Raw genomic sequence first — 14,312 nt, 5'->3', positions numbered from 1 at the left:
GTAAAGAGAAACAATGATAAAATATTTATGAAAGAATAATAAGAGTGATAATAAAAAATGCACATTTTAAAATGGAGGATGAATGGATTTCCAGGTTTTTTTCAGCACTTGTAAATTTATGACGTCTTAAGGGAAACTTGTTTTCCACTTTAAAATAAGGCCTCAAAGAGCATTAATAAACTATTAATCATGATTATGTAATATTAACTCAGCATCCTTCTGTCAAGTGTGACTTAAAGTTCCTCTCCAGTCAAACCTATGCTTATCTTCTTGCTACATGTTCAAGCATCACTGTAAAGATGTGCCAAATTTGATTCAATATTCATCAATACAATTCTAGATTTTCTCTGCGCTGACTGAAAAACTCATTTTCAGATACCCATCAGCAAAAAGTTAACACTTTTCAACTATTTGAGATACCAATCCTGATCAATTATTTATCACACACAGGTGCAATGTGGAAAGGTGGAGCATTGAAGCACACTTAGAGCAGACTTTACAGTGACATCACACACACCCAGCTGCAGCAGTTATTAAACAAACATTAAAATATTCTCACCAGGATTCATTATGGAATTTAAGTGAGGGAGAAGTATGGGGTTCCATTTTTAGGATTTTGTCGTAACTTTCTTTCTGCAAGCCACAAATGGATAATTTTGCATGGAGGGGATCTTGAAGAGATAAATGTTCTTAACATTATAATATGGTTCACATCACTATTTATTCTGCATTTATTTATAAATGGTTAATTATGACAAAGTAATTCTAATAAAACCGTCATTTATGGGTAAAGACTGATGAACAAGCGCAGCTGTACATGAGATCCATTGAGTTTGTCCGTTGATCACAACCTTATGATATGTTGAACGACATTTAAATAGACAAATAACATTGTTATTTCTAATGTGCAAATGTGTTTTCATACGTTTGCAAAACCATTGTTGTTAATGTTTAGTACTTTACAAATTCCGTGGCGGTATTGCATATAGGAAAGGGTGTCTAATATTCATATATTATTATATATTCAGTTGTTAATGTAGAGTACGTTGCTCTAATACTTTTAATAATAACCTGGATTGCTTTACAGCATTGTGTAATTTGAATTTAATTAGCCAACCAAATTAACAAATGTAAACAAAAAGACCATTGATAGTATTCGTGATCACAATTAGTGATGAGGCTGGGTTTTGCTTTTGGTCTTTGTGCCTTTAGTTTACACAAAAATCTATATCTTGCACAATCTGTGCTCTTCACAATCTCCTTTTCAGCTTGCTAACATTTTTTTTATTATACTTCTTTACTGGTGTATTGAAGGTCATTCTTTTGTGTGAGCAACAATAAACCCTGCTCATGTGTTTCCTTGAGAACTGAATGTCTACCATCCAAGGGCGTCTACGAAGAAGATGAACCACTGGTTGGATAATGAGGCAGGGGACAAATAAAACAATCCTACATGGCATACAACAAAGTAGTATGAAGACATTAAAATAGTCAAACTAGTTTGCCAGTGTAGCACAACTTTATGTAAATACTCAGCAGAGAGAAAGCTGATCTCCCTCAGCAGTGCAATAATGAAGAAATGTCCCTCTTCTGTCTGATTGGCTACCACCCAGTAATTAAGCACATGAAATTAAGAGCAGTTAAGGCCCACAGGCATTTTGGCACACCTAATTATCCAGACTCATTATTTACCTATGGCCATGTAGTCTTCGGCATCCCCAGGCAGGAGCGTGGCCAACGGGCCGGCATACAGCAGCAGTGCATCGTCCTCCTCGGTCTTAAACTCCAGTGAAAGATGGCTATCAAAGCACGGCTTTATGGGGGGAAACCAGGCATAGCCGTTGCCAAGGAAACTGATTCCAGTCTGCTGACAATCAGGCCCATCAAACTGTGGGGGGCAGTGACATCTGTAGCGCCATAGAGAAAGGAAAAAGTGCAGAAAGTCAAGCTAAAACACAAGGAAAGAAAGAATCAGTGTCATTGGTGTATCTTAACGCAGTCCAATCTCTTGATTCCGTGCACAGGGACGGACGTGACAATCGTTTTGATTCGCTCTGGAAAAGTCTTTGATGTTAACATCCTGACGGTTCACGGACAGTTAAGAGAGCACTTTTACTCGTATCAATCAATTCCTCGCATGAACCATCAGGCCCTGAATATTCGATTCTACTTTAAATCAATTAGCTATGAGCACAACATTAGTCCGGTCTATTCTTTATCTATCACAGCTCCCTGAGCGGAACCCTCTGGAGACTACTCCTGCGCCTCAAATCACATCCCCTTTGTTAAGAGTTAACTAATTATATTTCGCTCACTTTCCTATATGCAGTACCGCCACGGAATTCCTGGATTTGATTCTCAAGCGTCTTTTTCACCTCCTTTTCATTCTTAAGGTAATACAATGTCCGGATGATATCGGCGTAATTAAGTTCTTCTCGCAGTGAGATGTCTACTTTGATTAGCGCACGCCTGTTAAGGATAACTGCTCTTACAGAAACTGTTCTTGAGGCCCGAATAAAAAGATAAATAAAAAAGAATCGTACGAAAGCTCTGTACAAGAACAGGCGTGTGCAGTGATGAAACAAAGTCCACTCCATCACTGAGATGTTTAGGATGAAGGGGGACCGGTTGATCTCTTCCTGTTCCCTCCACTGCAGGCATGTGAGACAAGCTGGCATTACTGATAATGTCAAAGCCATCTATTTTCATGCAGTGTCTGAGGAAATCTGTGTGTACTGAGGCTGTTAGGAGCTGTTTCTTTCCATCACTGTTTATTCTGCAGAGGGGCAACACATGTCAGGAATACTGATCCATACGGAGCGAAAGAGACGGCTTAGGTAGAGTGTAGCTTTATGCATACATAATCACACACCAAGCAACTCACTCTTTCACTGCTCTTTTCATATTTCTCCTGAGAGCCATGCCAACTCAAATCAAGAAGGACGGGACTTTCTCTTCTGACTGACAATATCTGATCAACCACCAACTGAGGTGGCCTGTTAAACTCCTTTGGGAAAGGGAATAATGTGTGTTCCTATCACACACGATGGGACATATAAAGCATATGAGGAGATATTCTTCACATTGAACAAGGGGTTTTTTCAACGGTGTGGATATAAACTGCAGCAGAGCCTATTTTATATATAAAAGCAAAAAAAACAAAAACTGTTCTGTATATCCTCTAATAATAGTCTGCCTTTGAATGTCTTGTATGTTCATATATATGTCATGAAATGAGATTTGGAGTAGTTGTGAGGATTGGGGGGGGGGCAGAGCTGCACTAATCCCTTTGCCCTATATTTATTTAATCTGCGCATTAGTCTGTACATGAAATGAAATATGTTCCGTTTCCCCTGTGACATCCATGGAGACCTTTGGAACGCCATTATAATATCTATATTTGTATCGATATTTATGGTTTATGTGTAGAGTTTCAACATGAAATTCATGCGTGCTTTTTTTTCCATCACTACTGTTAATTCCTGCAAGACAGGGTGCTAGAATTGTAAAATACATGTCGGTACATCCAACAGACTAATTAAAGATGCACTTTGATATGTGTACATGCACATACTGTACTTGTCCCTTGAGGGGTCTCCACACCAAATCAACATTCTCCACTTCACCCTGTCCTTTGCATCATCCTCCCAAACACCAGCCACTCTCATGTCCTCCCTCACTACGTCCATGTATCTAGTCCTAAGTCGTCCTCTAGCCCTGTTCCCTGGCAGTTCCATCCTCAACATGTACATAAAGAAATGGGCTCAATTTTTTTTTTTTCATATGGGATAGTTTGCTAAATTTCCCGAAGTGTCACTCTTAAGTCTAACAGGACAAAAGCATCGACTGCAGCACATCAGGAAACTCCTATTCCTGTTTCTGCAGATGAGCCTCTCACCTGTAGCCGTTCTGTGTGTTGAGACAGGTTCCACCATTAAGGCAGGGGTTGCTGGAGTAGGTGGAGCAGGGTAGGTGCATCATTTCCCTGGCAGCGCACTCACACACAGCTGAAGACGCCAGCTTTACTGAGACCAGGGAGAAAGCACCCGAGTCCACCAGGGTGGGGGAGTCACTGACGCTTAGCTTCGTGGAGCAGCCACCGGATCTCTTGCAGTCTGTGTGCACACACTCGTCCACCTGCACCTGGTCTACGTGGACGCGGAGTAGCGACTGCAACTACAGAGAGTCAGAAAAGTGAAAGAAGGGAGGGAAAATGGGATTACAGTTATCGTCAGAGACGATTTGCAACTCCAGTGTTGGCGGTGAGGGGGGCGATCAAAGATGAAGGAGAAACAAAAACTGCATAAAGCCTTTTAATACCCTTCAAGTGCAAATGAACGAGACATACTGTAGTAGGAAATGATGGAGGAATCAAAATAATAGAAAAATGTAAGAAAGAAAGTTATTTGGAAAGGAAAGGCAGTGTGGAGAAAGAATGAATGATGGAGACATAGATACATGACAAGGCCAAGCAGAAAACAGTCAGAAAAACGGGGTTAAAAATAAAGAGGCAGCTAAAAAGCTGTTATCTCTTCCCCTGTCGTTCCCAGGTGTATCGCTTTATATGTGAGCATTGATTTCTATCTACCACACACAATGCTATACATACCTGCTCTTTATTTGCAGCGAGGACAGCATGCAGTGTCACTGGGTGCAGGTAGCCGCCATCAGTTAGCACATAGAAATGGATGTCCACGGTTTTCTCCTCTCGGTCTGCTATGCTGAAGATATTGATATTCCCCGTTCTGACGGACAGGGTCTCAGACAGGAAGTCCCAGAACATCTCCAGCCGGCTCGTCCCCTCGACGCGCGAGTCGATAAAATCTCTTGCTGTGATGCCTTCGGGACACAGAGAGAGCCGGGACTCATTGCAGTAAGAACTGGCCACTCGTCAACAACAGAGTTGATGAAAGGCTGATTCCATTAGCATGAGATGCAGCTGAATATGTCGCTGTATTGATCCATTTAATGAATCATCCGTAAAGGGGAATGAGCTGTGATGCAATCAAGTAAAACGCATTCGTTTCATCATTGGAATAAAGTTAGGGGGCTCTTGAAGAACTTCCTTGTGCAAAAATAATTAATGACCGGAAAATCAATCCTGTTTGCGGCGACACCCACCAATATTATCTGGAGAATGTGAGCAGTCATCTTTAATCTCCGAAAAGGATAACGACTCGGAGTCAGAGGCATCAACTCTGTTCACCAAATGGTTTTTAAAATGTCAAGGACTTTACCTGACACTTTGAAATTGACCTTTATAACTCTGATTTGCTCTGAGAGACTGACAGAAACAAATTACATAAAATTAAATTGAAAAAAAAAATAAAAAACTCTAACCACCCGGCAGTGTGGCTGGCTGCTTTGCAATGCTTTGAGAAGTAATGCAAGTATGAACATATCTCCTGACAGCCTATAATTTCAGCATTAACTGGATTGACAAGCTGATAATCACTCAATAAAGAGAAAGGCTTTATTCATGCTTTTGGCAGCCGCTGTTTCTTTCAGCACCGTCTCCACAAAGTGATTTAATGACAGCAGGAACATCAAAAGCTCTCCATGATTGAAGACCGAGACAGAGAGTGAAATGTAAAAATGTTTTAGATTAAATATTGGCCTGACTTATGGTTTTGGGGGGGACCACTTTGAGGCACAGAAACGATATTAGAGTTGAATTACAGCAACTATCACACACCTACAGAGCTACGGGCATCCAGTGGCTCAGGGTTTAAACCGTGTTTATGCTATCAGGTGAGTCACTGCGTCTACCAACCTGTCAAACGCAGCGAGGCAGACGACAGGATGGCCTTTTCCTCCAGCTCCCTGACATGAACTCTGACCCCCGAGATCACATCGGGCCACACCCCATCAGACACCCCGACCCTCAGCCAGTAGCTGCCGGCTGGAACGCTCTGTCGAATGGTCAGCGCTCCTGTGCTCTGATTTAGACTGAAGTATCTGAGGAAAAACAGAGCAGCTGTTCAGATCAAGAGGACCGCTTCAATCGGAGATGAGAGGGAGGGGGAAGAAAGACGAGCAGCTCTTTTTGATTGTGATGTGGCAGATGGCAGACAAACGAGTACCAATCCGTTGGTGAGCTGTACCTTGGTTTGATCTGACAAGCAGTGAATGCAAATTCATTTTGAAGAAAAGAAAAAAAGTTAAGAAACACAAACAAACAAAAAAAATAAACTGCCAAGGAGGGGGAAAAAAACAGAAGACTCTTGGGCTCCAAACAGAGCTTGATGGTTGTCATAGTAACCGTCAGAATTCGTCATTTGAACAAAGGAAATATGCAACTGGTATTTCTAATCAGATTTTGAGGGTGTGAATAATGAATAGCTGCAAAAGGTCCTGGATCTAGGCAGACTGTCTGCGTGTTTGTGTGGACTGATTCCTGAGTTACACTGAACAGTTTATTTCTTGAAAGGCAATTATTCAGTCTGTCGACAGCAGTGCTTTCAGTCTTGTTGGAAAGTGGCGCTCAAATCAGAGGCCGGTTACTTGCGTTAACACTTGTGTACTTGTACTTGTGCCGCATATTTCAAGATCAGCATATTTTCAAGCAAGAATTCTATGAATTCGCATGAGAGCCCTTACTTGGCTGCACTTGTCTCCAGAGTGTAGGTCTTGTTGTCCCAGTCATCAGGATCTGGGGCGTACACCTTCCCCAGTGCTGTATTTGCCACCCCTCCTTTTCAAAGTAAACACACATACACACACACACATTGATTCCATCTGGGCAGAATCTGCTGATGCCAACACATATATTTTCGTCCCTCTCTTCTCCTCCTGCATTCTTGTGTTCTTGTTCTACTTATTATGCTTGTAACTGTGAAGCCCCACTGCAGGACTGAATAGAGAGTGTGGATCATAAGGAAGCAGGGCTATCCTCAGTGTGGATTATGTTACCAACCAACAGTGCCAGAGTACTGCAGCTGGGAAAACAATGGCAGCCAAGACGAGTCACGGCACAGCTCTTTTTCACAATTACTGAAATTGAAATATAGATCACTAACAAGTCAACATTTCCAACCAACTTACTTGAAAGGCAAAAATAATAATAAAACAAAAATTGGAATAATCATGATCCTTATCATAATGTGATGTTCAGCAAGCTTTTGGCATATGCTGGCAAGGAAGGAATTTCCTGAGGGCTTGAGAAGGGAATCAACAATGGCATTAACACAACAAAACCCCGTTTGAATTCAAAAGGAAGAATGCGATTGTGAATTCCAGACTACACCAACCAAGCACAGGAGTGGAAACGTTCCCGTCAGCCGTAGCCTCAGTTTCCCCTCTTCACTCAAGCCCTGCCTGCAGTGGAAAGCTCTGCAGCAAAAGCACGGAGGAAAAGAGAATGAAACGAGAGGATGCAAGCAACTCACCCTTGCGGTTATGCACGTAGACATCCTTCTCTCCTGCCCGATGGGCGTTATCGTTCTCATCGCCAATGGTGATGGTAAGCGTGTTTGTGACCGTCATTGGTGGGTCGCCGCTGTCTGTCATAATCACTGGCAAGTGAAGCTCGCTCTGTCTTTCCCTGTCAAACCTCCGCAAGGCAGTGAGTGTGGCTGAGCCATTTCTGTAATCCTGCAGGTGGAAGTCGAGAGTGTAGCGTGCGAGCAGGGACAGAGAAAAAGGAGGCCCGTGATTTGGAGAGTCTCTGTCAACCACATGAAGTAGAGCTGAGCTCTTGTTCAGCCAGACCACTTGAGGCACTGGACTGTTCTCCCGTAAGACCGGAGCATAGGCGGTCTCCATCTCTGGTCCGTTGTCGTTCATATCCAGCAGTTGGAAATCAACCGTGACACTGCCAGTCAACATTGGGGTGCCCCCGTCTGTCGCTATGACAACCAGCTCGTAGCCTGCCACCGTCTCCCTGTCCAGTGGCATGGCAACTGTGACCACGCCACCCCGGCTGACTGTGAAATGTCCATATGGGTCAGTCTGAGGGAGAATGCTGTACAGAATGTCCCCATTCAGGCCCGAGTCCGAGTCGGTGGCAACAACCTCAATGATGCTGGTTCCTACAGCGACATCCTCAGGCAAAGGGGAGAGGAGGTGGGAGCTTGGGACAAACATGGGAGCGTTGTCATTCTCATCCTCCACTTGAACCAGACAGTGGATGATGCTGGAAAAGTCAGAGTCCTCCACCTTTACGGTGAGGTTAAACCGCTGCTCTGCTGGATTCTCAAAGTCCAGCTTCCTCTTCAGCCTCAGAGTGGCCGTCTGCTCCTGCCTGTGGCTCAGCGTGTAGAATCGTTGCTCTGGGTCTCCAGCCACCACACTGAAGGCCAGCTGTCCATACGTGCCAGAGTCAAGGTCCATAGCAGTCAACTCCAGTATAGGAGCATCTTCATTAGTGCTCTCAGGCACATGAGCGCCGCACCAATCCTCTTTGAACTTCGGTACGTGATCATTGACGTCTGTCACCACTATAGTGGCGGTAGCTGTACCGGTCATTCCCCCGCCGTCCCGGGCCTCGACTACAACAAGGTGGCTGTCAGAAAATTCCCGGTCCAAACCTGCTGCTGCCACAGATATTGTACCCGTGCTGGAATCGATGGCGAAAAGATCAATGTCATCCCCTATATGTGAAGACTCGGTAATCCGGTAGGTGAGGATGGCATTCTGACCGACGGCCGCATCGTCGCGGTCGACCGCCGTCATCTCCATAACAAACGTTCCAGGCAGCGAGTTCTCCCCGACGCTGCTCTGGCAATTATCTGGTTCACAAGTAAAAACGGGTGCGTTGTCGTTGATGTCCCACACGTTGATGATAACATCTGTAAAGCCAGTAAGTCCTTCGCCCTCTTCATCTGTTGCCATGACAACAAAGCGCCAAACAGCTCGCTCTTCTCTATCCATCGTGCGCTGGGCGTACATCTCTCCCGTGATGTCATTGATTACAAAGTGCGACTCTGCCCCTTGGCCATGAATAGAGTAACGTATGGCGCCCTGGTCGGCGTCTTTGTCTGGGTCCGTCGCTGTCACCTGCAGAGACAAAGGCGACGTCTTAAGAAAATTGATATTCGTTCATCTGATCAAACCAGTTTATCGCTTCCTCTTTCTCTAATCAGCCATGAGCTGAGTTGTCTTTCCTTTTTGGATTCCTACAACAGCTCATTGACTCGTGTGCACTTTTTCCTGACCACCTTAATGAAACCAATAAACTCCGATCAGGCATCACTGATCAACCTTACTGCTACATTTCCCAGCACAAACAGTGGATACACTGAAATAACACAATTATAAAGCTCCACAAGGAGGATACTTTGAGGTGTTGCTGACATATAAAGTGTTGCAGAGATAATTGCAAGTGTATGGATTCCAGAAATGACTGAATAAACTGCTGCAGTCCTCTCAGTATCTTACCTGTAGCACAAACACAGGCGACCCATCAAGCTCCTCCGTGACAGATCCATAGTACTCGTTCATAGAGAACACGGGTGCTTCGTCATTCTTGTTGACCACACTAACCACCACAGCTGCATAGTCTTCCCATTTCCCGTCCGAGGCAAGGACAAGCAGCTTATATCGCTTCTGTTGCTCATAGTCCAGTGGCTGCGCAATGAAGATGGTCCCCACCTCTGGCTCAATGTCAAAAACGCCACCTTTGTTGCCGGATGTAATCTGGTAGCGCACCTTTGCATTGGCACCTGTAGCGAGAAGAACAGAATGCATGATTCTGATTTCATGTGCAGCTGACAGCAAGCACATAATATGAAAATGCACATGTATAGTCAAGAAGCAGCATTTTAAGAAGGTAATATACTTTACAGCAATTGCTGTTGGTGTCATTATTTCCTCAGCCACTACTACACGCTGCTGACCTCGGTTTTGTCACTTGTTTTTCTTCCAGCATCAACAGAATGGTGTAACAACAAGGGTATTGCACCTCATTTTCTTTGAGACCTGCGCGCTGGTAGTTTTTCAAAGAATCCCTTTCTTCGTTTGATTACTTAATTAAATGGAAACATTGTACATTGCACAGCTTTAAACAGAAACTAATTAAGTAAAGATTGCCCCATAAAGTAAGGGGGAGCTCAAGAGTAAAAAGGCAGGATACTGTAATGCTTCTGTGATAGTGTCCTCCAGGGAATGATTCGGAGGCCAGAGAGAAGGCGAAAGGATGTAGTTTAGTAAAGAGAAAGTCAATATCTGAACTTATCAACCGGGTCTCCTTGGAGACCATCCAGTGTAAACGTTGAACACTGGAACAGATAAAATAATCTCGCTGGAATGAACAGTCCTCACTTTCAATCTTCCTCTTGGAGGAAAGTAGCTCCAATCCCAACAAAACACACTAATCTGTGCTATTAACAAAGCCCCAGCTGACAAAGTGCTCCACGCCTCCCGCTGGGATCTGTCGGGATGCGGCTCCAACGGGGGGGGGGGGGGGGGGGGGAGCAGCTGGAGCATTGCTTCTCAGATACATGTGCAACAGCATTGCAATTTAAAAGTTGGGGGCTGGTGTTATTCCACAGCCATTCATCATTAGTGCCGCCGCCTGGCCTAAGCTGCACCCCCGCTCACCATAAATACTTGATTAACGGACCTAAACATGCCTGATAAAGGGATCTTAGACTTCCGCTGCGCAGAGGATGAGCAACTGCTTTATTGGTTAAATCCCGCCCACCTACTGTGTGGGAGCATGTCACTCTTTTTGGAACATATGTGCAGGCACTCAAATGACTACAGCTAAATCTAGCACACTACAGGATTTAAGCAGAACTCAGGCCAGACCGGGAAGGACTGCCCACAGGGTCTCTTTTTGCACATTGATACCGATGCAGAGGCCATCTTCGAAAAAGTTGTCAACTTGGCACATAAGCTCACTCCAAGGGAAACTGACTGACTGCAATATTATCTGTTATTTCAAGTAAGAAAATCTCCTTTCTATTTCTAGTTTGGTCACTTCCTTCGCCTTTATTTCTAGGAATTGTCAACAGTGAACTGTCCTTTGAAACGTCTCAGCCCGTTGCTTCACTGAGCATACCTTCATCCTCGTCATCAGCCCTGACAGTGACAACAGCGAGGCCCACATCTGCATTCTCGTCCACGCCGACTTCATACAGTCGCTGAGCGAAGACCGGTTTATTGTCGTTGACGTCGCTGACGAAAATTCTCACATATGCCGTGTCTGCAAAAAACGACAGCGGCTCAAGATGAAACGACACAGCAGACAAACACACTCACACACACACCAAAAACAGTATGTTTGGATTCTCACACCATCTGCTTATTGATTCTACAATTCATTGTCACCGTTTAGTTGGGAAGAGGCACTTAAGCCAATGAAATGTGCCTCATTGACACGGGAATCAGGAGAAACAGTTCTCAGAAAGATGCACCGTAAATTACATGCATTATTCATTTTCTCAAGCTTTTAACGTTTTAACAGTGTTAACTGTTTACAACAGAAAGGAGACGTTAAGTAATGGGCTAAACGTCTTCAACAAGCTGGCTTTCTGCTGGAGAGTCGATAAAGAACCCCTCTAGTGGGAAGGTTCAATATTTAGAAGTGTTTATGCGTTATCTGTGCCATCCTCATTACAATGCTCATTTCTTTGGTTAGACATCTGCTCACAGAACACGTGGGTGACATGTTAATTTGGAGCTGCCACAGTAAGAGATATTGGAAGCAGAAGGCTGCTCTATTTCCTCGGCTTGTTTTTAGGTTTCCCTCCTCCTCTCGTGTCCCTGCGGTGATGAAGCAAGACATGTAATGTTTGCAGAAGAGACAAGCCCCTCTGGATGTGGGAGATTCGTAGCACAAAACACAGCTAAGGCTCATTGCAAATGCTAAGCACCCCCGGCAACTCTGGAGAAAAGGCTTTACTGCTCCCGAACATCACCCTTTACCGCTAATACCTCCTTCACAAACACTCCTGAATGCAAACGTCAGTCCAGATACAGACGATGGGCGTTTCGAATGCCAAAGTGTCACAAGGAGAACCTGGTAAACAACATGCAGCCCATGCTGTTTGAACACTGAGTGACAAAAAGGAAAAAAACAAGAAGAAGGAAGAGGATTTTAATAGCAAACCATGAAATCTTTGAGAATGTGAGACTGTCTGGTCAGGACTGAGAGTTGCATAAATCAAATGGAGATTCATTAAGTCAGTCCCAGGGTGTAAAATGAATGTGATGCCAATGCAATCTGTTCAAAAAAAAAAAAACAGTGCCAAGAGAAAGAATTTCATCATGGTTCAGTTTTCAGTATTGCCCTGTGGGCGCATGGGGAAATACCAACGCTGTGTTTCATGAATAGGACACTGCCAGCAGGCCATGCTCAAAGTTGTCTCAAAACAAACAACTAGAAAGCACTCAGTAGACCCCATACCACCTCCGATGCCAGTGTCATTAAAAAACACGCACGAATAATCAGAAACAGCTACAGCAAAACAAAGCAGAAATCCTGTGCTAAGGGAGAGCAATCATTTTCTGGGACGAGCACACACCACAGTGGTGCCAGGGTCAGCCCGTGCCAAACTGCGTTATACCACAGAATTCCTGGACCCTGGAAACATCCTGCCACAATTTAGAATTTATCATCAGCAGTTTCCCAAAACATATGACTTTCCACAACGGTAGAAGTGGACCTCCTTTTTGTGTGGAAACAACAACTTTCCTTTGATAGGTACATGAAATCCACTTTCTGCTACCACACTGCAACCCCATATATATAGCCCTTTAAATATTTGTATTTACCGGTTCCAGATTACGATCCAGATTATCTTTACTGTGTTGTAGCATTTGGAGTGGCCCACATGATCTGGAAAATCTCATTTCTGATTGATCTATCATTGCCATGATAAAATAAATAAATACATAAATCACTAGAGTAAACACCGGGGAGGACATTTTTGCTCATCTGCTCTACACAGAGAAAGGGAAAAGGATGTGCTTCACAAACACAATTTGCTGATTCGTGAAAGCTTCTTTCTTTGTCACTCTAAAAACGGTCATTTCTCACCTGTGTTTGGCAGCTTGTTCTTGCCAGGTCGTGCCGACTCCTGCCCGTCTTCTGACTGAACTTCTAACAGGTAAGAGCTGCGGGCCTCGCGATCAAACACAGCTTCTGTGTGGATCGTGCCAAGTTTTGGTTCAACACGGAAAAGATGGTGGTCGCCGCTGTTGTCACTCAGCAGGGAGTAAGTGATCTGTGGACAGCGAAAATGAAGCAACGGTTTCCTTTTCAGCACTATAGTGTAAGGGCGGGGGAAAAATAAAGGATTGTAGCTGCAAATGTCAGGATGTCTCCTTTATATTGCCACAGTCTGTCTTCACATTACAGGCTAAACCCGCCGACCAATATTGTCAGTCAAGCAGCTGCAGAGGCACAAACCTCCATGATCTGGTCCAAATCTGGTATAAAAGTGTAATGGGATGGGACGAATCATGAACAAAACCAAGTAGCCACAGACCTCTCCATTAAGGCCCAGATCTTTGTCATGGGCTGACACTTGGAGAACCAAAGTCCCTGTCTGCGCTCCTTCTGTTACTGAAGCCTCAAAGATGGAGGATGTGAAGAACGGCACGTTGTCATTGACATCTGGGGAGAGAAGAGATTTAGGAGAGAAAACATAATGCTGGTGCAGCACAGTTAAACTAGGTAGAGCGCAAACCTGTAATATTTATATATACTGTAGTGAAAGCTGCGAGCGGCACTGCAGCCACATTTTCAGCTCGAACCCGTAGGGAGAAAAAGGCTGTGGTCTCATAGTCCAGCGGCTCAGACACCAGAATGGACGCTGAGCCGTCTTCACGATTAGGAGAGAGGTAAAAACGAACTGGCATGTTGGTTTCAGGGACCGTCCCATCCTCCAAGTTATAGGTCACCCTCGGGTCACCCAGCTGAGAGGTCGCCTTAATGGTCTGAAGAAGAAGAAGAAGATCAGGGGTTACATCATGAAATTGCTTGGCTGATTGAATCTCAGGTTATTTTAGCAAATTAAGGAAAACTCGTGTGTGTGTGTGTGTATATATATATATATAAAGTACATGGCCCCTAGTTGTGCATGTGAAAAAAAGCTTCTGGTTATTGAAGAAAATTAAGAAATCTTTTTCCAATTTAAACTCATGCGGGTAACTGACTCACTCTGCATGATGTCACAGTTGGACATTCACCTCAAGATAACTCCCCGTTTTAATGGATTGATTGAAGCCTTTGGGCAATAATCTTCTTCACTCTTTTTTTCTGATGGATATTCAAAGCTTGGTATCAAAAAAGGAGGTTAATGTTCTGGGATTTTTAACCACTTAGCAAAGGTGCTCTGAAAATGCGTTCACATATGAACTCCAGG

The 14,312-nt window shown here is 44.1% G+C and overlaps 1 protein-coding gene across 1 annotated transcript in view; it reads right to left on the bottom strand.

The window, feature by feature from the left end:
- Nucleotides 1-14,312, bottom strand: part of LOC137912680 (neural-cadherin-like) — a 73,080-nt gene that overhangs the window by 20,494 nt on the left and 38,274 nt on the right. Inside the window, exons 13-23 of the mRNA XM_068756814.1 lie at nucleotides 13,635-13,884; nucleotides 13,434-13,561; nucleotides 12,983-13,169; nucleotides 11,003-11,146; nucleotides 9,379-9,662; nucleotides 7,389-8,997; nucleotides 6,601-6,694; nucleotides 5,774-5,958; nucleotides 4,610-4,839; nucleotides 3,899-4,176; nucleotides 1,693-1,907 (exon numbers count right to left, since the gene is read on the bottom strand). Of these exons, the coding sequence (XP_068612915.1) occupies nucleotides 1,693-1,907; nucleotides 3,899-4,176; nucleotides 4,610-4,839; nucleotides 5,774-5,958; nucleotides 6,601-6,694; nucleotides 7,389-8,997; nucleotides 9,379-9,662; nucleotides 11,003-11,146; nucleotides 12,983-13,169; nucleotides 13,434-13,561; nucleotides 13,635-13,884 (3,604 nt within the window). The remainder of the gene's footprint in view (nucleotides 1-1,692; nucleotides 1,908-3,898; nucleotides 4,177-4,609; nucleotides 4,840-5,773; nucleotides 5,959-6,600; nucleotides 6,695-7,388; nucleotides 8,998-9,378; nucleotides 9,663-11,002; nucleotides 11,147-12,982; nucleotides 13,170-13,433; nucleotides 13,562-13,634; nucleotides 13,885-14,312) is intronic.

The sequence above is a fragment of the Brachionichthys hirsutus genome, unplaced genomic scaffold (genome assembly GCF_040956055.1).
Source record: "Brachionichthys hirsutus isolate HB-005 unplaced genomic scaffold, CSIRO-AGI_Bhir_v1 contig_939, whole genome shotgun sequence".
Lineage (NCBI taxonomy): Eukaryota > Metazoa > Chordata > Actinopteri > Lophiiformes > Brachionichthyidae > Brachionichthys > Brachionichthys hirsutus.
Note: the sequence above shows the minus strand (reverse complement) of the source record. Positions and strands in the feature narration are given on the sequence as shown.